Source organism: Mauremys reevesii, linkage group 5 (assembly GCF_016161935.1).
Source record: "Mauremys reevesii isolate NIE-2019 linkage group 5, ASM1616193v1, whole genome shotgun sequence".
NCBI lineage: Eukaryota > Metazoa > Chordata > Testudines > Geoemydidae > Mauremys > Mauremys reevesii.
The window spans coordinates 51,186,588-51,213,180 of NC_052627.1; the positions used below are offsets into that span (position 1 = coordinate 51,186,588).

Genomic DNA, 26,593 nt, shown 5'->3' on the forward strand with positions numbered 1-26,593 from the left:
GTTAAACTTCTTCTGCCTGCCCAAACCCCAGCGCCCCCGCCCCTCAAGAAAATACAATCTCTCCACCCTGCTAAGAGAACAGGTTGTGTAGCTGACCACTACAATCTGACTTCTGTGAGAAAATGGGAAATGAGCTACTAAGTTATTTCACCGTTTGTGTTTGCACAGTGGCATCTCCTGACATTGAGGGGCAAAATTAGGACTCTCTGAATAGTTACTTCCACTAAATTAATGATGTTTATGATCACAGGCTGTCTCTCACACCCCATAGTGGCTTTCTCTGGTTCTGGTCTGAGAGGGCTTTCACTTAAAAAAGTTCATTGGAATTTCATACATGCAGTAGCACACAAAGGAAACAAGTGGCAGAAAAAAAAATTTAAATAGATTGTTCAGACCCCAAAGCCTCACCTGAAATCATGAGACTTGTGCTTGAATCAGAGGATTGACAGCCCTGTGTTGGCAAAATCCTCTATTATTCAAAGGCAGCTGAAAAATACTTTTTCCCCTTTTGTTATTGACTGACTGCAGCACCAGAATCACCTGTGGCATTTAATCAGAATAACCTAAGGTCTCTTTCTTGTAAAGCTTCCATGGATTTTGTTACATAATTTGTTTTCCAACCCCCTCCTTGGAAATCTGAAACAAATTGTCATCCCAATTTTCTTCTCCCTCATAAGCAACTGAAAGAACCGAGTCAATGTGGTCATGTGTATAAGAAACCTCACTGGGAGTCAGAAGACTTAGGTTCCATTCAAGTCTCTGCTGTTGTCTTGCAGGTGACATTGGGCAAATCAGCAAAAAACAAAACCACTAAACAAGACGCTCCACTGCATACACTTCTCCCCCTGAGGAGAGGATGAGAGAACAAACCATGTGATAGTTGTAGTCATATCGCCTAATGCCCGACTGGAAGGTGCTCAGATAATAGTGATGAGCACAATATAAGAACCTATTTACAACAGAATTTAACAACTTAATCTCATAAAAGATAGAAATAAGAGGACAAGGACAAATGATTACAGCGATGAGGCTAGATGAATAAAAGGGACAAGATAGAGGTATATAATATAAATGGTAGAGAAAAGGTAAGGGACCTGGTAGAACTAATGGCCGCTGGATAGTGTGATTAGACATGTATATAGATAATGAACACCCACAGAACTTTATAAGGAATGTAAATCCTCATATTTCAGGGCATATGCCAGCCGACTGATGGGGATGAGGAAGGAAATTTCTCCTGGAGTCAGGCTGTTCCACAAGCAGCCACTCTGGGATTCTTACTGTTTTCCTTTGAAGTGTAGCGTACTAGCTACTATCATAGACAGGATACTGCACTGGATGGGCAGGTGGCTTGAACGAGTGTTTTATTCCTTACTACTGTGTTTCCCTCTCTGTAAAATGAGGATAACATTCATCTAGGTTTTGTAAAGCATTTGGAGAGCTAAAGATGAAAGTGGCGTATGAAAGGAGATATTTCCTTATTATTTTTTATGTTTCTAATCCAGAGAAAAAAGTGCCCAGAGAGGTGGTAGAGGAGGCAGTGTGGGGAAGGAGTACTAACTAATCTATACCCTTCACAACCAACTGCAATGAGCCTAAGGGAATTTAACTTTTCCTTCAGCCACCCCTAGTTCTCACATTATGATCAAAGCCCACTTGTCCCTGCATTATGTCCTTATCATTCACACTAGCACACTTTCCACTAGCACTCTAACCCATTCTTTTCCATCTTCCCTTGCCTCATCTACGGCCCCACAAACCAGGTCCTCCAAAACCTTTGCAATTAATTTATATATAACAGAACCCTCAAGTTATGCACATGACTAACCAAAGTAACCACGCTCTCTTTCTTGTAACATTTGTTGTCCCCAATCTTGTCTCAGTTTTATCATTCATGTCTGAGCTTAGGAACAGGAACTGCCTTATCAGTCTGTAAAAGTGCTTAGTAATACTTTGGGCACCCACATAAAATAGTAAATAATAACTGCTGTGCTACCACTTAAAGCTGTTACTCAAAGGTGTTCCGTTTAATGGAATCAGTGCAACATCAGCTGTACTCTGCGACCACAGGATTTTACACAGCACATGTCTATTAGCAGTCATTAGGTTAAAAAATAAATTACCAATTATTCTGGCGACCTGCCTCACAACATTATGTGTAAGGGAGCAGAGTTCTTCCATTGAAAGTGTAAGGGAGCTCCAAACCACCTGACTGTGTCACTATCCTCTTAGCTTGGTGACTGGAGTATATCAAACAAGCAGGTAAGTAGTTGGACAGACAGAGGGGAAATAAGTTTTGATTTTTTTTGTTTTTTTTTTTTTAAGAAAAACAAACAGACCAAAATCAATTAAATTTCATTTCTATATTTCAGTAAAACCTACTTGAATACACTTTGAAACAAGAGTACAACAAAATAGAATATACTTCAAATGTTGAATATACAAACTATTATAGTTCATTCTGAACACTGGTACTTCCCTCTTAACTTCAACTAAGAAACTGTACAGGTTTAGAACTACCTGACAAAAATTCATGCTGAGCGTGACCTTTCAAGTGACAGAGTGGAGCTGAAATTGAAATGTATGCACAGATGTCAAGGCTAAGTGAGTGACACAGGCATGTTACAGCAAAAGGCCAAAAGCCTGCTGCTATTTTGTCCACAATTAAGAAATTTAGACAGACTTTAACTACCATACAAAATATGTTACATGTAATTCTATAACAATACTGTGCTAGGTACAAGATTTTTAAAAAAATTTGTTTTAATAAAAAAGCTTTACACAAACAAGCCATTAGCTTATTTCAAGAAAGATAACTGAAAATCAGTCTAAGGCTTTCATTTTAAATCTGCTTAAGCTATATGATACAAAATCCCTCTAGGTCTCTGTCTTCTTTTAGAAGCTCTTAATCCTCTCCTTTAATTCACATTCTAGTATACCTAGTAGCAGAGTTTTTCACATAGCACCAGTTGAGTACTGTGCGCACACAGTAGTAATTGCTGGTATGCATACAAAAATGCATCAGATTTGCCATTTGTAACAATGAGACTCCTCTCCCCCTGAAAATTAAACCAAGACAAGCCTCTCACAGAACTCATTTTAGTGTTCCAGGTCTTAGTGTAACTTGATATCGTAGTGAACTGTTTGGTCCCTTTCAGTCCAGTCCCTATAATTTTCCTTCTTCATAGGTTCAGTTGTTTCCCAACTGAAAGAGGCAGTTTTCTGTCAGCATATGAATGTGTGGTTCAATTCCCACTGAAACATGGGACAGTTAATTAATTTCCAGTAAGTCTCTGATATACGCATGTATGTTTACATTTTTAAACTCTCATTTTTGCCTTCTTGATCATGTCCATTCCCCCACCCCACCCCAAGTCTGTCAGAATGTTCAATCAATAAAAGTCAGGAAAATCCATGTTGGTAACTGCCTATTCTTCATTTCTCACATGTTACTATTCCTTCTGTTTTCATTGTTAGAGGAAGGGCAATGGCCGAAGGCGTACTAACTACTACGACATGCGTCACAGTCTTGCTTCCATCTGCTGGCTTTTCTTCTTGTACAAGTTGCAGTGTTTTCATTTCACGTTCCTGTTTTAAAGCCACTGTATCTGGTTTCACCTCTGGCCCTTTTATGACTGCACTAATAACTCTGGGAGGAGTCTGGCCAGATGCCTGCTGGGCAGGCATTGATAGTCTCATTACTGGTGTCCCATGAGCTATAGACACAGGGGTAAGTGCTCTCACAGCCAATGGGGTTCCAACGATGTTAATACTTCCTGATCCAGTCAGGCCTGTTTTTGTCTGCAACTGACACTGTGCGAGTTGTGTAGCAGGGATGGTAATGATTTTGGCAGGCTGCATTGTGATTTTATCTCCATTTTCAGCAGATGCTGGCATCATGGTAGGGATTGTCTGGATTACTACCTTTGGGGTCGTTGCCGTTGTTGGACTTGTGCTGGTTATTAATGGTGACCCTGCATTTACTGACTGTACTGCCACAGTTGAAATTTTCTGCCCCAGAGATGTCATTACGACAGGCACTTGCATCGCCACACGAACAGTCCTGTTGAAAGATTAATATATATGTATCTACATTCATTGCGTTAAGACAGCTGTCAGGTCACCACAAAAATTAAAAAGGATAAAATCCCAGGACTTACAGGGAATTTTGCCAAAAGAAAACTGTACCTTTTTGATCCACCCAGCAATCAGAAAAAGCATTCACATCCTTTTCTTCAGTTAAATAAATCATCAGATTATTTGAACATTGAGTCTGGTGGCAAGCATACTGATAGCAGCAGCACGATGAGTAAGGCTGTGAGCCTGCCACATAGGTCATGGATTCCGTGACTTTCCATGACCTCCACGACTTCTGCAGTGGCTGGTGCTGGTTCAGGGACTGCCTGAGCCAGGCAGCCCCTAGGTCAGCAGTAGCAGTTTGGGTGTGCGGGAGGGGGCTCAGGGCTAAGGGTTGGGGACCCCCCCCTTCAGCTCCCAGGTGGTGGAGAGGTGGGGGGCGGGTCTCCATGCCGCATGCCGCCAGCGCCCGCAGGCCCTATCCCTGCTGCAGTTCCTGGCCAATGGGAGCTGCAGCAGCCGGAGCTTGTGGCGGGAGCAGTGAGCAGAGGAGCCCCTGCCCTGACCCTGCCTCTGCTGCCTAGGAGCTGCAGGGACGCAGAGCCGGGTAGGGAGCCCTGCCAACCCCTGCTGCGGCCTGGCCCCCTTCTTCCCCAGCACCAGCAGGGGTCCCGGCGTGTGCTGCAGCCTGGCCTCTTCTCCCCCAGCACCAGCAGGGGTCTCAGGTCACCTCCTCCTGTTTAAATCAGTGGTCCCCAAATTATGGGGCGTGCCCCCTAAGGCAGCGTGGAGGAACATTCGGGGGGAGGCACAGTGAGGCCTGGGTCAGCCCCCATGGGGGGGCAGGGAGTGCCACGCAGGCCTGCTCTGCCCCCAGCTCCTTTCCGGCCCTACCCCCAGCCACAGCTCGGGCCCCAGCAGCGATCTGTCTCTCAGCCACAGTGGTGGCACCAATCCTGGCCCTGTTCCCAGCTCCCAGCCCCTGAGCGGATGCAGACAGGTTCCATTATTGGGGGGGATGGAAAAAGTTTGGGGACCGTGGTTTAAATAGTAAGGCCAAAGCTTTCTAAATTAAGAGAGTCTAAAGTCTGGCTCCTAAATAAGTGGTCTGATTTTTCATGTGCTGAGTACTTAGCAGGTGAGTCTCACTGACTTGCTGGCTGCTCAGCCCTTTTAAAGAATCAGGCCACTTATTTAGGAGCCTAAATATGAACCTTGGGAGCCACAAACTCCTATTTTTTAAAATCTTAGCCGAAGGGCTTCATGACTGGAGAGCAGCTTACAACCAGCTATGCAGGGCTCTCATTACCACAGTATGTTTTAGCAAGGTGGTTGACACCAGGTTATCTGTAGGCACTACATTACCACAACTCAGCTTCCTGACTGAAGGGTTCAGCAGATGACAAAGAGTGTGGCACGAACCTGGGAGCTGCTGTTGCTGGAACAGTGGGAGTGGTGGTGGGAGGACGAGATGACGTATCATGCCCTGGAGAGGCAATATTCACAACTCGGGTGACTGCCTTCTCTGCTCTTGTACAATTTAACGGAGAAGAATTTTTTCCACCACGTGCAGATGCTGCTGCTTTCAAGAGGCTTTCTGCAGACAATGACACTCGTTCCAATGACTTCTCATCTGTAGGCATTGCTAAATCTTCATTGCAAGATTCACTTTTGTCATCATCTATGACCACTATGTTTTTTGGCATCTCCTTAAACTGATATACCAGCCTTTGCCCCTCAACCTTTGCGAGAATTCCCCTTTGATAGTAATATCTGCAAGGAAAAGTACAATTATGAAGTAAACAACACTGATGGATGTACATAGGGACTCAACATTTCAAACTTGCTTGTTAACATAGACCAAAACCACACTAATTTCTACAATAATAGGAAAAAAAGCTATCAAACATACTAGCTAAGCATAACTATTCAAGGACCATAGCTTAAAAGTTTGGATTGTGGTATTTTTTAAATCATATTTACACAAAATATTTAAATAATAATATATATTCACTGGGAATATGAAAAAAGCAATGAAAATGGCAGAGATTATGATTTATAGTATACAGTTGCATTTTAACAATTGTAAAGAGTTAAAATCTAGTAGCTATAGAAAAATGTAGGTCAGATGTTTATGATCATACTTTTGGGGTTTTTTTTAAGTCTCCAATTTAAAATGACTAATTATACAATTGCAGACTATTTTGTAATTGAAGGAAATCCCCAATATTCTTCCCTTTCATTTACCTCAGGGCCCTTCCCATCGTCTCATAGTTCATGTCAGGTTTGTTCTTGTGCTTTCCCCATAGCTTGGAGACTGCTTTGGAGTCCACAAGTTTAAAGATGCCCTTCTCTCGCTGAGTCCACTTAATGTATCGAGGACAAGTATTTTTGTCCTGAAGAAGATCCAGAAGGAACTCCCACAAATATGTTGTATTTCCTACAAAAACAGAAAAGCATATGAACGTTAGACAACTTACACTTAAAGCTATTAAAAACCTCTCCATATATAGACATACAAAAGTGCACTTAGACAACTATCTGATATAGGAACTTTGAATTACTACATTACATACCATCGTCTGCCTAACCTCACTTGTAATGTGTATGTATTTGTTCACTCTGACAAATTTAGGAAGGATTTCATAAATATTTACATTCTGAAACTCAAAGGGGTTAGCACTAGAACTGTGCTATGCCACATGATGTGGGAAACTCTTCAAACCAAAATTAGTTCTCAACTGCTATAAGAAAGCGAGTGATGGAGTCCTACACATCACCAACACCTCCTGGCTGCCTAGAGGACATAAACAATGCTCTGAAAGGAGTTCTGTTCAGCTCTTAAGACTGCAGATAGCAGTTCCAGAACATAGGCTGTACATTCTGGGATGGAGTAGGAAGGGAAGGAGAGAGGATGGAGAGACTACTTAAGGAAAGGCAAACTTTTTCTTTGGCAAAGGAGAGGGGGGGAAGATATCCCCATACACAAACTCCTAGAAACCTCCTCCTTTCTGATCTGCCTCCATCCCTCACCTTTATTATTGGGAGTTCAGTGTTCACAAGGTGTCTTAGCCTGTTCACTGGACTCCACTGCTGCGGTAAACCTTCCCAACTGTAACATCAGAGTGTCTAAAACACCTCTAAATCTCAAAGCCATTCCCCTACTGTGTATTATTGTTTGTACTGCAGGAGCCCCTAGCCATCATAAATCAACACCCCATTATACGATGCAGTATACAGAGCACAAAAAAAACTGTCTCTATCCCAAAAAGCTTACAATCTAAGTAAGTGTGTGCTCTCAGGTTTCAGAGCTGTGGCATATGTAATAGAGAAGACCTAGCATTGCACTAAATTTAAACAGAGAAGCTGCTTAGACTCCGATTAGACCACTTCCATCTGGGAGAAAGGGGCTATGAATAATAAAAAACAGACCACATTTTGTTCATCACAGGTGGAAGGAAGTGATTTTGTGAACAAATCATCAAAAAAAGAAAGGAGAACCTGTAAAATCATGAGAAGGGAGAGCAGGGGAAGGGCTGCTGAATGCTGAAAAACAGTTCAAACAGTTTGTAAATTTTGAGATTTACCCACACCTAAAAAAATAAAATAAAGGAAGCCCTTCAATGAGAGTACAGATTAAAACTTGACCATCCTATTAAAGGGACACTCAGTCAGAGTCCCCAGATTTTGTGACCTGACCAAGTTTTCAATCCTGGAGGAATGCAGAAGCCCAAGTAAATAAACAAAAGCCCGTTAAAGAATAAATCTGTTTGTGCAACATGCTGCCATATCAATTAACAAATACTCACGCATCCGCTCCTGAAACTTGGTGACAGCATCATTGAAGCTAGACTATTACAAAGTCTATGATAAAAGCATTGCAAAATACATTTACTTCCCTTAGAGGTAGTTTAAAGAGTGCCACGGTCCTCAAAATTCCTTAACATTTACTAACCCTTATCTGGGGAAGCTATTATAGTTCCACTTTATAGATGGCTAAACAGAGGTACAGAGATTACATGACTTGTCTAAAGCAATATAGGTCCTGATCCAAAGCTTACTAAAATCAATGGGAGTCTTCTCACTGATTTCAATGAAATTCGGATCAGGCCCATAGTGAGTAACAGTCAGGAACACAACCCAGGAATCCAGTTCTCGGTTCTAACCAAGAGACCACACTTCCTAGACATTCCCAGATCTACTGGTTTTATTCTGACTTGCCAAATGAAACTGAAACAAAGTTCCAGTACTAAGTGCTGTTTTTTAGATATTCTACTTAATAGCTGTTCTATTTTGCACATGATAAAAAAAGCCAAAAATGAGTTTTCAATTCAATAAATTGTTCCTACTAGATAAAATGAAATTGTTAATTTGCTGTAATTTCTTTGGAATTCTTTTAACAGTTATTGATTTCTGGTCCACCCAGAGAGGATTTCTCCAATGCTCATTAACATGCTAAACCCCAGCTATCAATGCTATTTGTCTTTCTGCAATAGCTCCTGCACTGCGAAAATGAAAAACTCACATCATTAAGTGAGCAAGAATTTCAACATATGTTGTTTCCCCTGCAAAAACACATTAGATCCACAAAATACCAGATGAAAGGAAATGGCCCTCATTTTGCTGCAGTAAGTGGTACTGGTGATTCAGTAGGTGGCACTCTTTCCTCACAGTCTGTATTGAACTAAATATGTATGTCTCCATCAGCAGGAGTTTGGGACAGCTATATTACACCTCTACCTCGATAGAACGCTGTCCTCGGGAGCCAAAAAATCTTACCGTGTTATAGGTGAAACCGCATTATATCGAACTCGCTTTGACCCACCGGAGTGCACAGCCCCATCCCCCCAGAGCACTGCTTTTCCGCGTTATATCCGAATTCATTTTATATCGGGTCATGTTGTATCGGGACAGAGGTGTAATTACAAGGTGTGTGGCAGGTTATCCCAAAAGAGTGCCAATAAAACTAGATTATACCACTGCATATTCTGTAGCTATTACATATTTTCTAAAATTGTGTTTTTGTTAATATTTAATATAAATTTTAAAACATTTCAGTGGGATTTTTTTAATCCCTTCACTTGTAAAGCCAGGATCCCTTAGTGAACCAAAGCATACAGACTTCTGAGGAAGAGGAAATAATGCCTGAAAACCTTTAAAAATGATCTAAACTAGGTTTTCTATGCACAGAAGTGTCACAATGGTAAAGCCCAAAAGGGCAAGTCCTTCCAGGACTAACGCACATGCTGTATCTCACCGGAAAGCTATGAATGTGCTCTAATGACTCAGAACCCTATCTGTGATTCAAGAAAGATTTGTCAAACCGGAGTTGTTTTCACAAAAACGGTTCAGTTTCAACAAATCAGCGTTTTCAATAAAAACTGTTTCATCAAAATATTTCCAACCACCTCTAAGTCATTCTTTACCACCTAGGGATTCCTCTCCCGTAATGAGGACTCCTCAGGGGGCCAATTAAGCCAGATTTACAGCTACTTTGCACCACCACAGCAGCTCAAAGCATCAGGGATGCACCAGTGAATCAGTCTACATCTTTGTGTGAATATTATGTGTATAATATGATCTTTGATGGTTGTAGTCCAATATGAAACTGGTTGCACACCATCTGCTGTCACTCCCCTAGCCCTGAGTACCTTGTTGTCAGTGCTGAATTGTGTAAGGAGTTCCCCAAAAGATGCCAAATGTAAAAACGAACCATAAACATGCAAGTAACTCTTGAATACACAACAACCCCACAACACATCCCAGACAATAAACAAAATATACATCTAGTCAGGCTCAGGGGGAGAGAGAACTTTCCCCAATAAATCTTGGACACTGAGAATCCTGTGAGATGACCTCTTCAAGTAAGTACAATTACAAGTTAAGCAATTGCTCCTTCTTTAAAAATTCCAGGGCTGTCAAATACTTATTCTTGGAGACTAAATATTTTGAAAGATGTTAAGTTAGCCAATACCCAGCAAGAAACATAAATTGTTTTTAATATAAAAGAAGGGGTAAGAGACACAAGCAGAGTCAGTCTCAAAGAAAGTGTCCTCAGAAAAATAAACTTTCAAAATATTGGCCAACTAAAGAAGAAGAGATCCCCAGTGGAGACAACACTCAAGGAGATAAGAGTTTAGACATTCTTTAGAAACAGGTTCTCTAAAAGGCATAGAACTAGGTCACTTCTCTAAAGTATTTTTCAGGAAATGGAAAGCCAGCTCGAGTGAAGCCAGCAGAAAGGAACATAAACTACGCCAGCTAAATTGTGTATCTATGGCCATTCTCAGAAGGAGGAGATTTTGCACTACCAACTACACTAGAGCTGAAAACCACACATCTCATCCCATATGTTACTATTAAGATTACTAAATCTTTGTGTCTCCTGAGTTTGGTTAAGACCTTTGCTACCAATTGTATTAGCGGACAGGTGTACAGGATTTTTTCTCCTTTTCTCTTCTTCAATATAAAGAAACAGTATCCCTTACTTAGGGTGATTTTTTCCTTATGCCACAAGCAGAAGTCCAAACCACTTTTTGTTTAGTAAGTGACAAAGGCATCCATGTTTTGAGTCTTCCACTGGAGGAAGATCTGATATATCACACACTGACTCTGAGGCAACTTGTGAATGCCTACCAGCAACCACCTTTCTGCTGACTGGAGGGAAGGGGCAACAAGGAAGGATGCTCTATGCATCAATGGAACTGATGGTGAAAGCATGGCTCTTCTGACCAATTGGTCAAGAAAGAACAATTGGAAGGCTCTAAGGTAGTGACAGTTGGCAACATAGGGGCACGTATGCATACACACAGATAGGGGATGGTGGTTGTGCACTGACAAGCATTGCCTCACAGGGCCAAAACACTTCACTTTAAAGGCGTTCTCATCTTGTGGACAAAAAACCAAGTCTTGTGATGTAAGAAAATATATAATAATTAGTTTTCCACCTAGTTAAGCCAACCACTGAACCTACTGCGAAGGCAGGGTACTTCCTTGTGTATACTTAAGCCACTGCAGAGGCTGAATCCACTACTAAAGCAACAAGCTTCTCTGAACATACAACAGGGAGTCCTTAAATGTATTATTATACAGCATAAGTGCGCACACACTGTATTGCTTGCTCTGCCTGACCACAGGCTCTTCAGTGGCAGCATAACAAAGCACGTGTCCAGCAACAAGCCAACAGGGAGCACATCAGCCAGCGTGATAACTGCAGCAGTTATGATTATTAAATATTGATATTACAGTAAAACCTAGAGGCCCCAATTAAGGCTTCAATTTACTTAGACCCTGTACAAACACATACTAAAACATGGGTTGAAATTCTGGCTCTGCTGACTTCAGCAAGGTATTTACAAATCTTGGTATTTTACAAAATGTGTTTAGTACTAATGCATAAAAGGTATATTGGGATTTTTAGATAAAATGCACTATATTATTTTAAGACTTAATGCATGGAAGAAATTACCTTTGCCTTCTCTGGGTTTCTTCTTTATACCTAAATCTGGAGAACCATTGGAAATGGCTGACTGTTGGGTCTTTGGTTTACGGCCAGCTGTACATGACATTTAAAAAGAAAATTGTAAGACATACATATAGTAGAAATAATTAACATCTTATGTCTGAGTGGCAATTCATGTTTCTCATGTTATTTCCCTTATTACAGTGTATGGTCAAATAGGCCTTTATCAAGTAGGCTAATTTTAAATCTTATATAAAGGTAAGATTTTTCATTTTGCAAGTCACAATAGTAAGTTTGATTGTGGATTTTGTAAATCAATGTAACTCAGTTCCAGCTGAGTTAAATACAACATATGCACTAAAGATAAAAATTAACACACTTATAAGTTTGCATTCCTTTGGTCTGATGTCAGTAATAATTATTGCTATATTAATTTAAATATCTTATCCATTGTAGTTTATGCTTCCTTTCAGAAGAACTAATTTGTTTTACAAAAAGATTAATAAATATAAGGAAAACAATTTTTAAAGAAATCTGACCATTGAAATAGTACTTTTTTTCAACCACATGAAAAACAGCTCTTACATTAAAAATATTAACGCCTTACTCCTTTGTGAAAGTACACTATGCAAAGGATCACAATCCCTTCATTACTATATAACTGTGGAGCAGACACACATTGTACAGTAGAAGACCATTATGACACCACTGAAGCAGAGGTCAAAACAAAGTGAACAGGAAGTACTGTATCCCTTAATTTCTGTTTAACTTTTTGTCCATTAAAAGGCTAGAAGTGAGATTCTGTGCGGTACTTCTAAGAGGTGCAGCACCAAACTCACAGCACACGTAGAGAGGGGACTAAGGTGATTGTAAGCCAATTTTCCACTTCCTTGATGCTGGGCTGCTTTGTGCCGCTCAGAATTATTTAGACAGCCTTCGGGGCCTAAGTTATAGCAGCCTATCCATGGCTGCCTATGATCCCCCTGCCTGAAATCTCTGCAGTGCTGCATGCTATGGCCATGCCCTGACATGCCTTTCCTACCCCCAGTTATGCTCCCTAAAGGAGGGCTTGCAATGGGGGGGGCCTAGGAAGGCAGTTTTACAGCTGACTTCTTCAGGTTCTTGTGCCAAGAGAATCCTTCCCCAGGCAGATTTGGTGCTTTCAGAACCACTGTATGCTGCTATGACCCTTTAACTCAGCATAAAAGGGCCAGAGCAAAGGGTGAAGATCTCCCCCTATGTCAGCAAGCAGAAGAGAGTCTGTGTTTCTGTGTTCAAGGCTAAAGAAAACTTCAACCAGTAACTCATATCTTAGGAACGTGAACACAAACTGCTCCTGAAGAAAAGTGTTGTGCATCAAACATTGAAATTCAACAACATGTATTTTTATAGAGGTGCCAATTGCAGTTCCATAGTTAAGACTGAGTTGAGTTTTACACTTAAAGCAGGGAATCAAACTCTTTGTAATGTACAAAAAATAGAGCACATCCTTCCCAAAAATCACAGAATTTACTCTTTGACTATAACTCTGCTTGGTAGCAACACTATAATAGGTTAGGGAAAAGTGTTTTTAAAAAAATCAGTTTACTCTAATCTCGGACCACAAACACTAAAATTACTTAATCATAAAGATTACTTTAGGGTGTCACTTCAGGAAGGAGCTACGGTTGTTTGAATGCCTTAACTCTGTACTTCCATACCATGTTTGTATTTCTGTTAAGTTTAGCCATAATGAACTCCTTGGATTTATATCGCTTTATCCTTGTACTGTACTTTATCCTAAACTACTGCTGTGTCCTCCATCTTAATGTACTTTTTCTGTGTGAATTTTTAGAAATCTCTGTCATACAGAAGCATCTCTATATATGTGAATGATTCTGGTGCCTCAATTAAAATTGCTATTTTACTAATTACCACAGGGAAGTCTAGCCTGCTGTCATCCTCTGAAGGCAATATCACTCACAGATGCATATGAGTTTGGAGAATTTCAGTGTTTTAAGCTGATTTACGTTTGCTACATACATTTTTCTATTAAATAAAATATACAAAGCTCTTCTTAAAACTGTGCAACTCTCCAAATTCATGTATTCCCTGCTGAGTAGCATTTCCTTCATCAAATGGGTTTCAAGCAAACAAGAAAGAAAGTAGCTTCCTCCTTTAATAATTTAATTCTTGGTTTTTTTTTTAATTGGTGATTTATATATTTTATAATTTGATACAATGGTTAAAAAATTTGCAAATTACAGTGCAGTTAGTCACATAATGAAGCTGAAGCTTACAGTAACAGTGGAATATTTACAAGAGTCATATCCCAAGGAGGATTACTGCCCATTGAAGGCACATTTTTAAAGGAAAATACCTTGCTGGTGCTATGGTTTATAGTCACGCCTGCTTTAGCCAAGGAAACAGCTAAATTATTAAATTCAGAGGGGAAGCAGGATTATTTTTTAAAAAAAAACTGAAAAAGTGAAAGAAAGAGAGAGACAGACATTCTGTGGAAAGAAGAAAGTCCCAAAAGGTGCGCACACACAATTGGCTGCACTGGAGTTGTGTAAGTCTTTCCAACCAACAATTAGACATTCAAGTTATTGGCACCAAAAACTTGGCCTGCTAGGAGGGTAACTGCTAAGACAGCTTTAGTAACATGATCCAACTCTGGTAAATCTGACTGTTTGATAGAGAGAGATTTTGGAGGGTTGTAGATTTTATTTTTCACTGAAGCATTAAAATGGCTGAACAGAGTATTATTGTAGCTACTGCAGAACTCATTATGGCATCTGGATTTTGACAAAGTTATTTTTCTCCTCATTGTGCTGGCAGTAAGAACAATAGTTCAGGGTTAATGCCTCTTTTACCTGCAAAGGGTTAAGAAGTTCACCTAGCCTAGCTGACACCTGACCAGAGGAACCAATGGGGGAACAAGATGTTTCAAAAAGACAGAGGGAAGTTTCCTTTGTTTAGAGTCAGTTTCAGTTTCAGCTGGAGTGAAAAAGATCAAGGAACCAGCCTCTTATCAGAGTAGTAAGTTTTAGAAAAGAATAAATAGGTTTATGTTTATTTTCTTTTGTAATTTGTCTTTGTGCAATTAGGGGAATAATCAAATTTGGGTATTCTTGTGTGTACTAAGGTTTTTGCCCAGGGGAACATCCTGTGTTTTAAATCTGTCGTCTGTGAGATCAGCTTGTATGCTGTCTCCCAGAGGTTTTTTTTTTTTCTTCTACCTTTCTTTTCTTTAATTAAAAGACTTCATTTTAAGAACCTGATTGATTTTTCCCCCCTGTTTTTTTAGATCCAAGGGGACTGGATCTGGACTCACCAGGGATTGGTGGGGGGGAAAGGGAGGGGGAAGGAGTAATTCTTCCTTGTTTTAAGATCTAAGGGTTTGGATCGGTGTTCATCAGGGAATTGGTGGAGGAGTCTCTCAAGGCTACCCAGGGAGGGAAAGGTTTTGGTGGGGGGGAAAGACAGAGTTTTCCAGATGACTCAGACATCTGGTGGTGGCAGCAAAACCAGATCTAAGCTGGTAATTAAGCTTAGGGCTTCTCATGCAGGTCCTCATATCTGTACTCTAAAGTCCAGAGTGGGGGTGAAACCTATGACCCTACTATATTCAGAAAATAAGTCATAGTTAATGTAGGCACTATTGGAAGTTCAACTATAGTGTCTTAGGTGTTGTCTACACTAAAATCTTAAATTAACCTACATTAGATTGACTTAGAGCCACCGCAGTAATTACTGTGGTGGTGCATGTCCACACTACCCTCTTTGGGTCAGTGATGTGTGTCCTCACCCGGAGTGCTTCCACCAACCTCAAAGAGGCAGTGTGAGGAGCTGAAAGTCCAGTCTCTCAGCTCTGCTGGCAGCTCCCCACGGGCTCCTGGCGAGCTGCACCCCACCTCAGCGCCTCACTCCCTACTGGAAGCAAAGGAAGCCGCCTGGGGCTTCTCGCCTCCCAATTCCCTGCTAGGAGTGCGGGGGGGAGGGGAGAGGAAGGGAAGCCGCTCATGGCTTCTTGCCCCCAAGAGCAGGATCCAGCTGCCTCGGTTTCTCAGCCCCTCCCTTCCCCCACTGGGAACCAGGCAGACTTGTCAATTTGACAAGACAGCCAACAGCCAGGAGCAGGCACCCAGCCCCCCGGGGCTTCTTGCCCCAGCTTCCAGCTGGGAGCGGGCTCCAGCCGCCCAGCTTGTCAATTTCACACTCCCATCCCATTTCTGCTGGAGAAATGAAAGCTCCATGAAAGCCATGACAAGCGATCTAACAGCCCATGTAAGTAACAGAGTATCTACACAGACACTGCGTCAGCCTAGCTACACCATCATAATCCCTACACCTCTCGTGGAGGCGGAGTTATTATATCAGTGTTGTAGGGCATTTACATCGGCAGGACAAGGCTGTAGGGCAGACACTGACATGATTCAGTTGATGTAAGCTGCCTTACACCAACCTATCTGTGAAGTGTACACCAGGCCTTAGCTTCTAATGTAAGCTGTGAACCTCAGCCGTAGTAGGAGGAAGAGAAGCATGTTTCGGCCTATAAAGACACTGTTCACAAGGACCCACCACTACCACTTTCAGTGAAACACCTGCCGCTAATGTGCAGTCTACAGTTCTTACCCCCCAGGCAATAATTTAAACAGATGTCATTTGCTCTCATGGTGGCCTGGACTTGTTTCTGATGTAGCATTTGGAATTATTCAAAATGGTATTTAAGGCAACCATATATTAAAAACAGTATCTTTGAAAGGACCCTTAGATAAGCAAGGATGGATAACACACCAAGATTTTCATAGGTTTCAACTATTAAAATGTACCAAGAAAATTATAATTTTATTTATATTTGAGATGCTCCTTGTGATTTATGGAAGAAATTATACATATTCCAGATATCAGAGGGATAGCTGTGTTAGTCTGGATCTGTAAAAGCAGCAAAGAGTCCTGTGGCACCTTACAGACTAACAGACGTATTGGAGCATGAGCTTTCGTGGGTGAATACCCACTTCGTCATGCATCCGACGAAGTGGGTATTCACCCACAAAAGATCATGCTCCAATACGTCTGTTAGTCTATAAGGTGCCACAGGACTCTTTGCTGCTTTTACATATTCCAGAGAATATTTACAGACAAATTCCATCTTGAATCCCTTAATTTTTTCAGTGTTGCCTCATTTTCTTATCCTTATTTCTTCCATCTTTTTTCTTCTGATTTAACAAACTATATTCTTTTTGTTATGCTTTCCCCCTTCTTTTATTGCATGCTCACAACTCAGAGTTCACTTTGTACACATTAGCATATGAGTGGGGATAATGTCAAAACTATCTCCACCTGAACCAGCTCCTTTGCATACAATACTTTGGACTAGGGATAAAATACACTTAAAATCTCTTACTTTAAATAAAAGTCATGTGTACCTTTTTTCTTTTTCATTGGTTCACGGATATCAGGGGATGTTGGAACAGGAGACATATCCATTGGTTCAGACTCCTCGGTTGATACCTCCACTACAGTCTCTGTTATCACATCTGGCCTCATAGCAGCATGGATAAACTCTGGGGTTGACACACAAGGAGGGACAAAAACTTCCACTAAAGAAAAAAAATGCACCAGATAAAGTTTCTACCCAATTCCTTTATTATGTCATAAATCAAATTATTTATGGCAAAGAACCTGGAGGGGGCCCATGATTCAGGGACCAAATCATGCAAACTTTACATAATTTGTCACTTAGGAGCTCAATCCAGTCCGCAAAACATGCATATACAAGTCAGTGTTATTAGATATATGGCAAGGACAGGTATCTAAAAGTCCAATCTAGGTCTCACTGAAATCAGTAAGAACATTGCTATTCACATCAGAGGGAGCAGCAACTTGTCTGAAGGGCAGAAATAAGTCTAGAGTCTTAAATAAACTGTTTGCTGCAAGGTCAGTAACATTCTTAACATAGTAAGAAAACTTTCTACGATATTAAAAATAAGTGAAAGACAAATGGCTGAATTTTAAGTCAGATATGTTTAAGTACTTGTGAAACTTTCCACGTTCCTCTTTAAAGCCCAAATTTAACTTTTTCAAAAATGGGTATGAGTAAAGATGTGGCACTTTGATATTTACTGATGTTAATGGTCCACCAGCAGTTCTATCATACACTCCTATTTTCATAAGTTTATAACTTAGCCATGATTACAAATTCTACCATAGAACTCAACACACCATTAAGTTTAATCAAAATGTTACATACGCATATCGGAGAGTCCCCTCTGTCCCCACTTCAAAATATGAACTTGTTTAAAATGCAGCATATTAAAAAAAGAGATAAGCTTACAATTTTAGCTGTATTTTTGCACATGTATTTTAAAAATAGTTTTTAGGTGGATTTTTGAACACTGGTCATCTAAAACGTACACTCAGGCTTATAAGCATTTTTTGTTTTTTATTAAAAGTAGCCACTTTTTTCAGCTACTGGACACAAACTATTGTCCTCACTTGATTGATTTTCATGTACAACAGTGTAACATCACCATAGCACAGGTTGTATGCTACATTATATCACCCAACAAACTATATTATATAGTGTCTTCAAAGGAGCCATTATGGTTTACCTGGTTGGAAATCCTTTTTTTTTTTTTAATAAATACAGATTCAGCCAAGGAGCCATAACTGTTCTAAATAGGACTCTAGTAGAGTTAGAGGGCAACTATACATTTGTTACTATGTATACATATATTTACGCAATAGATAAGAAAATTTCTCAAGCAAACAATATATAGCAAAACAACTCAGGAGAAACTTTTAATACTTAAATGCTATTACAGTTCTTGAAAAAGGGATAAATTTAGCTACTAAGAACTATGGCCCCAATCCCACAGAGACTCAAACATGTTCACAATTACACATGAGTAGCCCTACTGAAGGGAACAGGGCTAATCATGTGTAAAGTTGAGTACATGCTTATGTTTTTGCAGGATATTTTAATATTATGGATTGGATTTCAACGACAAAAACAAAATTCAAAGTTAAGTTGAAATGAATTAGTTATACTTTTGATATATACATATTTAAACAAAAAATATCCAAGCAGTATTAAATATTTTTAAAATGATTTTAGAATGGCCTAAATTGAAGGAACCAAAAAAATTCTCTCTCAACTTTTGAAAGTGGCTTCTTTCCCAGGCATTCAAGTAATTTCTACATTCACCAAGTACCCAAACTTTACAATGTGACAGATTCCCATTTGTCTTTATTACAGGTGGGACTCAGAGCAATGCCTATTATTAAGGCTGCCCACACTTTCCAACTGTTTTCAGCTGCTTATAACTTTGCAAAACTCTAACAATTTGGGCTGAAATTTTGATGCCAGGTGTCAAGCTCAGGCTGAATTTTTTTGGAATATTTCAACCACAACAATTCATTCATTTCCAAAAATAAGACTATGGGGAAATATGCTGTTTTGCCCATATAAAAAAAATCTGGCAACTTTTTTGTTTTCGTAGCTCCTGTGCCCACCCACTTTGGAAAAGCGACTTGAAATTTGGCAAGGAGTGAGGGAGGACTTTATGTCAAAGATGTGCCTTTTCTGTTCCTGTGAAAATACACTCAAGTTTGGCCAAGTTATAAGTTTCAATAATCATGGTTCACAAAACTCAGTAGATACTTGCTAGAGCTTCACAGTTAAATTCCCTGAAGATTCCACCTGCATTGAGCGTGGGTTCCGGCAGGACTTTCCCTACAATTACAGCTGAGTTGCCCCTGGAACAGAGGTCACAGAATCTGTCTCTCCTGTGCACTCAATGCTCCCCCTGCTGGGCCCAGGCAGCATGGAGGAGGAAACTGCCCTATTTTTCTAGTGCAGAGGAGACAAGAGCCAGAACAAGAGGAGGGAGGGGAGTAGACTGAGAACAGGATCCTGGGAGCAGGGAGAGAGCAATCTTAATTAGGCCTCCATGTGCACAAGGATTATGATACAGTCTTATTATGACCACATGCTATTTTTTCCACAAGATCAGTGCCTCATTCAGTTCACCAAATGGATGGTGCTCGTTTAATGAGCAGCTACTCAATATTTTGGTTCCAATTTATTGTTTAAATGAGTGATCTCATGCCTTACTTACATTATTCAAACCCAACTCTGAAAACAGAATTATCTTCGTGGGCTTTCCTATGGTACTCAGCATTATATGGAGTGCTTCACAGATATTAAATTTATTTTCACAACATCGCATAGAGATGAGGAAGTATGGTTATCCACATTTTACAGATGGGGAACTGAGCACAGCAAGATTAAGGTCAAAAGTATCCACAAATTTTGGGTGCCCTAGGTGAGATGCCTAGGGCCTGATTTTTCAGAGTGCTTAGCATTATATAGCATTTTATATATTCAAAGCATAGCTTCTATACATGTGAGTTGCAGCTGTGGGCACTCGGTACTTCTGTACATCAGGCCCAAAGGTCGCAAGTCAGGCACCCAGAAAATAAGGAACACACAATTAGTGAATACCTGGGAAATGTTTGGTTAAAGTGATTCGCCTACCATCACAGAGGGAGGGACAGACTCCAATTATCTAGGGCAACATTCAACTGCCTTAACCATGAGATCATACTTTCATCTCCTACAATCCTCTGCCTCACTAGCTACACACCTTCCAACTTCTTCAACAAATGAGGCAGGAGTCCTACAGACAACAGACTCCTTCATTATACAACCCTGATTTATCTCCAGAGTAGGTCCGTCCTGTGGAAAAAAATAGTATGTGGTCATGTCATTAAAGACTGTATCATAATGTGTACACACAAGGGGTCCAAATTAAAATGGCATAGGCAACCTACATTCTGGCATTACCTAACTTTTGAGTGCTTGACTTTGCAGCCTTACTAATGTTCTTTTAATGTAGTCTGTGTGATTGTGTAATTATACTAAGATACATGGGCAGCTACTTTTCAGAGGTGCTGAGAACCCACAGTTCCCACTGAGTTCAACAGGGGGTCTTAGTTCAACAGGGGGTCTTCTGAAAATTAGACCCAAGGCTTCTGTGTATGATTTAGTCTCCTTTGTAATAAAATGGAAAAGTTAAACTGGAATTCTCTTTTAGGAACGTAACTTGGTTCTTTATCAGGCAAATTAGGGGTCATGCTCAGAACAATTTATGAAACAAACTAGAAACAAAGCTGACTGGTGTAAGTTTCATGTCTGCAATTTTTCACGCCCAAGAAAGTTTTATGTATACTTTAGCCTTTATAAAAGTGAAAAAATCATCATGTATCTCCACTGTGTGACTGAAGGGATAAACTATTTAAAGAGTCATGGACACTGAATGGACCGTGTCTAACCGAAAGCACTATTTACAATGGTTTTAGAATGACCTCAATGCTTTTGATCCTCAGCTCACTAGGATGAGAAAGTTTCTAGAAGTGAAACATTCCATCTGAAGGAAGAACTCACTGTCACTTCGTAAAAGTACCACCATGCCTATTGCTTTACAGTGAAATAAGCATTAGGCAAAGACTTTTCAAAGCTATCTTACCATTAAAACTAACTAATATGCCAAGATCCTGCCTCAGAAGGGTTGAAAATTATTAGGAGTACCGTATATACTCATTCATTAGCCCATTCATTTATAAGCCAACCCCCCCAAGATGGTTAGGTAAAAATAGCAAAAACTGTATGACCCTTTCATAAGCCGACCCTATATTTCAGGGGTTGGCAAACTTTGGCTCCTGGCCTGTCACAGTAAGCTGGTAGCAGGCCGGGACGTTTTGTTTACTTGGAGCGTCTGCAGGCATGGAGCCTCTCAGCTCCCTGTGGCCACGGTTCGCCGTTCCCAGCCAATGGAAGCTGCAGGAAGTGTGAGGGGCTCCATGCCTGCAGACGCTCTAAGTAAACAAAACAACAATGTATTAGATATTCAATTCAATGATTCCATAGAGTTTAAAATTATCAAATTCTGGTGTAGACCCGTTTATAAGCCGACCCCCACTCTTTGATGCGTCACTTTTTTACCAAAAATATTCAGCTTATGAACGAGTATATATGGTATATCCCTTGCAGGACAGACACATCAAATAAAACCTCTCACAAACCTGGGGAACTAAGACAAATCAAACAATTGTTTTGAAATGAGAAAACAAATGTATTTAATGTCTTACAGTCCTCAATATAAGCAAGCTCCTTGTAAATCTGATTATTAAATTAGTGAAGGGAGAAAGATCTTATACAATATGCAACTGTGGTTGACATACCAGGACTCCTGGCATCTCTCAAGCAGGTAGGAGACTCCATATGAAGCAAAGCCTCTGCAGCTTCAATTGTTTTATCTGTGCAGTGCACATTGCTGCCATGAACTGATGCTTCCACTGCAAAATAATACAAAACACAATCATACAAGGTTATTTATAAGAGGGTCACAGGTGCTGAAATACAACCTCCTTACATGATTCAGCACACATTTGAATTGTGTTGTACAAGGTGAAACCCAAAAGAAATCTGACAGATGTATTACACCAAGGGCTTCATGCTAACAACAATAAAACATGTTTTAGGTAGATCAAAGGCAACTAGAAACCAATGTCCCCACTTCTTAAACTGGATTTTAGTTAGTCAGTGAGAATACAGTTCCTGGTAGGTAACTAAGGGATTACAAGATAGGCCTTTGAGATTTGACTTCTGCCTTAATTTTAAACCAAAACAAACTGATTTTTAAATAAAGGATGGTTGTAGATGAACCGTTGTCTATGGAAGGAGTTACTATTCAGATGCATCGCCAAGCATTGTCCCATTAAAGCCCAAGGGTCACCCAGTAATGTTTTCAGTTTATATAGGCAGAACAGGTAAACAACAAAAAATTTAGTTTGCATAACAGATCTGTCTGGTTCTATGTTCTATTACCTGACCTTAGCTATAACTTCACAGAGCGGGGGGTTAGCAGTTTTTTACTATGCAGCTTTATGCTCTTGAGTGAGAGCCGGGAAGCAAGAACGAACTACTGAATATTTCACTTTCAACTTCAATCTTACAAACAGTAGATTATTAAATAAAAAGCTTTAAAATTAAATCTATCTGTAGCATACATTTCAAATTATAACTTGATACAGGACACATGTTAACATAAGCACAGCAACAGTATTTGTTCTAATAATAAGCAAGCTGAATTTTAAAATATCATTACATTCAAGGCCAATTCTCTACTCCTCTCCCTTGGATAAAGTTTTTAAAATCGGCAACTCCATAAACACCCGTTGCACATCATTGACACTCTCACCAAGGTACCCTGTCCCTCTCCTGTTACTCTTTCCATTTATGGAAATCTGCTCAAAGCTAAATCGTTCCTGCCAGGCAGCCAATGTCTGAGTGAATCTATCTTTAGAGTAAGCAGAGTCACCTATCTCCAGCGTCAGTGAACTAAAGAGGATTCAACTAGTAACTCTACTGGAACTTCAAGACACCTATCCAATTACTGAACATCCTGGTGAACAACTTGACATTGCTTAACTAAAAAGTAGGGAAAATACCCAAACCATGAACTATTATATCTGGTGCAGGAAAAATAAATTGTTCAGATATATACAAAGTCATGTGGTACGTTTTGGGGGCGGGGGGGGGGAAGAGAGAGAGAATAAGGTCTCTTTCTAGCATGGTCTCCAGTTAATGTTAGTAAAAGGCAGGGACTGAGAAATTTACCAAACACTTACTTGCCAAAAGACTAAACATACTAGTCTAGAAGCTCATATAAGAAGGCATTATCAGCAAGGCCCTGGGTCAATGCAGTGCTTTGATGAGAAACCTAGCTCCCCAATCAGCTGGCTACTGACATTTCTAAGAAAGACCTGACCCTGAACTCTAGTTATGAGCTTATCTTTTTGGAGTAGTAGGTGCCTGGTAAATTTGATGTTCCATCACTACACTATAGCAGCTGGAAAGAAGAGCCCACTCCAGAGCATCCAGATTGCTGTGAGTTGGAATAGTCTCCACTATTTACTCATCCCTCCCTCAACCTTAGCCTCCATAAGAAGAGAAGGAAGGAATTCTCCAATACCCTCCCCACCTTCCCATGGCAGCTATTTTTGGATCCTCCTGTCTCTGCTGCTGCTCCTGCTAACATTTTCCCAAGCAGCAGCAACATGAAATTGATATGATTCTGACAGTTTCACTGATGTACAGCATTTGGAAGAGCAGCAGTGAAAATTGATGGTTTTGCACTGTCACTGATCCCAAATACGCAAAAAAACCTCTAAGTAAAAGCTTCAATTATACAGAAGTTGACGACTCAGTCCCCTCACTCAATAGGTAAAACTTTCCACCAATCAGTCATAAGCAGAAATGCTATTCAGTCAACTAATTATAGAATTTCAATTCCACATCAGTCTGGAAACTAAAAATGCCAAGTTATATTTAATGCCGTGTTGTAGTAGTGTTGGTGCCAGGATACTAGTTATATTTTAGATAAAATAAACCCTAAAAAGTTTCCAAACAAAATTTCAAAATTATTCTGACACTTTCCCCCATGGTCAGCTGTGAAATTTTCATTTTGTTTTAGTTTGCTTTGTCTTAGGAATTACTGTTTGCAGTATTGCTAGTTAGCACCCTATACCTTTTCAAGATGTATTGTTCTATACATAAATGCATTATATGAATACAAAACAATTTTTGATGGATTTAAGTTCTAAGTAATTTATATTACTTCTAATTTAATACAATTGTGTACATCCATATAAATTTTACATCTGAAGTTGTCAGTCATTTTTTACAGGTGGTACTGGGTTCTGCTCTGCAGGTGAGGAGCACTTGGCCTTTCACAGGAGCAGAGGCACAAAAAATAGCTTCAAATCACCTTTGCACTTCCCCAGTACTGGGGCTGTCTGGGTGCCAGTATAATCCCAGCTGTATGTAAGAGCAGGGGTTCTCAATCTTTTTCTTTCTGAGTCTCCTCCCCCCCCCAAAAAAAAAAAACCCCAAACAAAAAATGCTATAAAAACTCCACGGCCCACCTGTGCCGCAACAACTGTTTTTCTGCATATCCAGTAAATTAAAAGCTGTATTAAGTGGATAGTTACACAGTTAAACACACACACACACAAAATATTAACAAAAATATGGACAATAGAGGCACAAAAATAAACTGACATTTTTTTTTATTTACTCTCTGAAACTTGTTGAGGGTGCTGATCAACAATTCTGTCAAGACGTGGGGGAGTATCTTTGACAAGCACATGCACAGGTCATGGTCCATCCTGGTTTGGTACTTTGTTTTCACTGATGTCATGGCTGAAAATCTGGCTTCACATAAGTAGATGGTATTAAAGGGGATCAAATTTTTCAGTGCTGCAGAAGTAGTAGTGATGTATTCATCAGAACACTCACACTGAAATGTCTCCAGCGGCATGTCTTTGAACCTGGTTCTGAGGGAGCTATCTGACGAAATGTCAATGATCTCTTCTAACAGTTTTGAGGGCATGGAAATGGAAGTTTATCTTCAATGTTCTCACTGTAGCCCACGTGTGTAGCGGCTTGTTCTGTTGTGAGTTCAGGAAAATAAGCATTAAATTTGTTAAGCAGACCAGACAGATGCGCTGCTAGCCGAGCTTTAATTACATCCAAGTCAATGTTTCGTTCCTGAATAAAAGATTGTAGGAGCTCAAATATATTAGTAGTGCTCCCACAGACAAACTTTCCAGAGCTGTAATTGTCTTTTGAATGCCTCAATTCTTTCACGGTGGGCAATAAAATTAATGTTCCCACCTTGCAGTTTTATTTATCTTATTAAATGAATACGTCTGTAAGGTAACCCAGTTTTGCCTGCCACGCGTCATCTTTCAGCACTTTGGCAAGTTCAGGATTCTTATCTAAGAAAGTAAATAACTCTTCCTTGAGATTAAATATATGGGTAAGCATTCTGCCTCAAGATAGCCATCGTACCTCTGTATGCGTGACTAAGGAATGGTGCTCTGTACCCACCTCCTCACAAAGTGCAGTAAAACACCTGGAGTTTGGTGCTCTGGATTTAATAAAATTAATGAATGTTATCACTGTGTTCAGAACACTGTGAAAACTTGGTTCAATATCTTTTGCAGCAAGCACCTCTCGGTGTAGAAAGCAGTGTGTCCAAATAGCGCAAGATGCAACGGCTTTTATTTTTTGCACAACACCAGACTGCTCTCTGGTCATTGCTGTGGCTCCATCAGTGCAGACTTGGATGCAATTAGTTCAGCTGATTTCTGCTGAAATCATAAAATCATCTACAGTTTGAAAATGACATCTGACTTTGTTGTTGTCTTGAGCTCTTTGCAAAACAAAACGTCTTCCTTTATTTTCTTATTCCACACATACACACACACACCCCGAACATAGGCAAGTAAATGAGACATCTTCTAAATGTCTGTGGATTCATCTAGTTGTATAGCAACATCACTGTCACGCAACCAATCAATATACTGTGAGACTATGTCTTCTGCCATAGAAGTGATCCGTTGCTTGACAGTGTCATTTGACATCGGTAGTTTTGTCAGTACCTTGGCCTTCTCCTCTCCAAACACCTCCTTTGTTATTTCAATAGCACACGACATTATCAAAGTCTCAGCAATTGTTTGTGATTTTTTTGTTTTAGCAATTTTCTGCGCTACTATGAAAGATAACATTAAAAACCTTTTTATCCACAGTAGTTATGGATTTCGCTACTGTTTTAGTACCACGCAGTTCCTTCGCCTTTCGCTTATTCTTATATATTTCATGCTTTGTAATTAAATGTCTCTGTAATTTGGAGGGCTTTTCAAACATTCATTGGACAGTACCTGTGCAAAAATAACACACAGCAGTTGAGGTACATCTCCATGTCAAGAATAAAACCAAAATTCAAATAGCTGTCTTTGTATTTCCTAAATTTTGCAAAGCTAATAGCTTTATGTTTCTTACTCAAATCACCTCCTCTGTGTTCTTCAGCCCTAATGGTAGCTGAACACATTGAAGGAAGTTCAGTATTATCACCCAGTGGGTTTTGTTGTTTTGAAGCTGATGGTCAAATTAAAAATGTATCCATATTTCATATATATTGTTTACGTTTACAACAATTT

General features: G+C 40.0%; 1 protein-coding gene across 9 annotated transcripts in view; it reads right to left on the reverse strand.

Annotated features, from left to right (window-relative positions):
- Positions 1-2,890: 2,890 nt before the first annotated feature.
- Positions 2,891-26,593, reverse strand: part of ELF2 (E74 like ETS transcription factor 2) — a 62,972-nt gene continuing 39,269 nt past the window's right edge. For 7 of the 9 annotated variants that reach the window (XM_039539688.1, XM_039539689.1, XM_039539691.1 and 4 more), the window contains 6 exons: positions 21,770-21,883; positions 16,951-17,124; positions 11,546-11,632; positions 6,325-6,517; positions 5,500-5,850; positions 2,891-4,063 (listed from right to left, as the gene is read on the reverse strand). In XM_039539688.1, the coding sequence (XP_039395622.1) occupies positions 3,436-4,063; positions 5,500-5,850; positions 6,325-6,517; positions 11,546-11,632; positions 16,951-17,124; positions 21,770-21,883 (1,547 nt within the window). In that variant the 3' untranslated portion in view covers positions 2,891-3,435. Of the gene's footprint in view, positions 4,064-5,499; positions 5,851-6,324; positions 6,518-11,545; positions 11,633-16,950; positions 17,125-21,769; positions 21,884-22,695; positions 22,975-24,650; positions 25,040-26,593 lie in introns of those variants that run through there. The other 2 variants (XM_039539687.1, XM_039539695.1) reach the window with 2 other exon arrangements.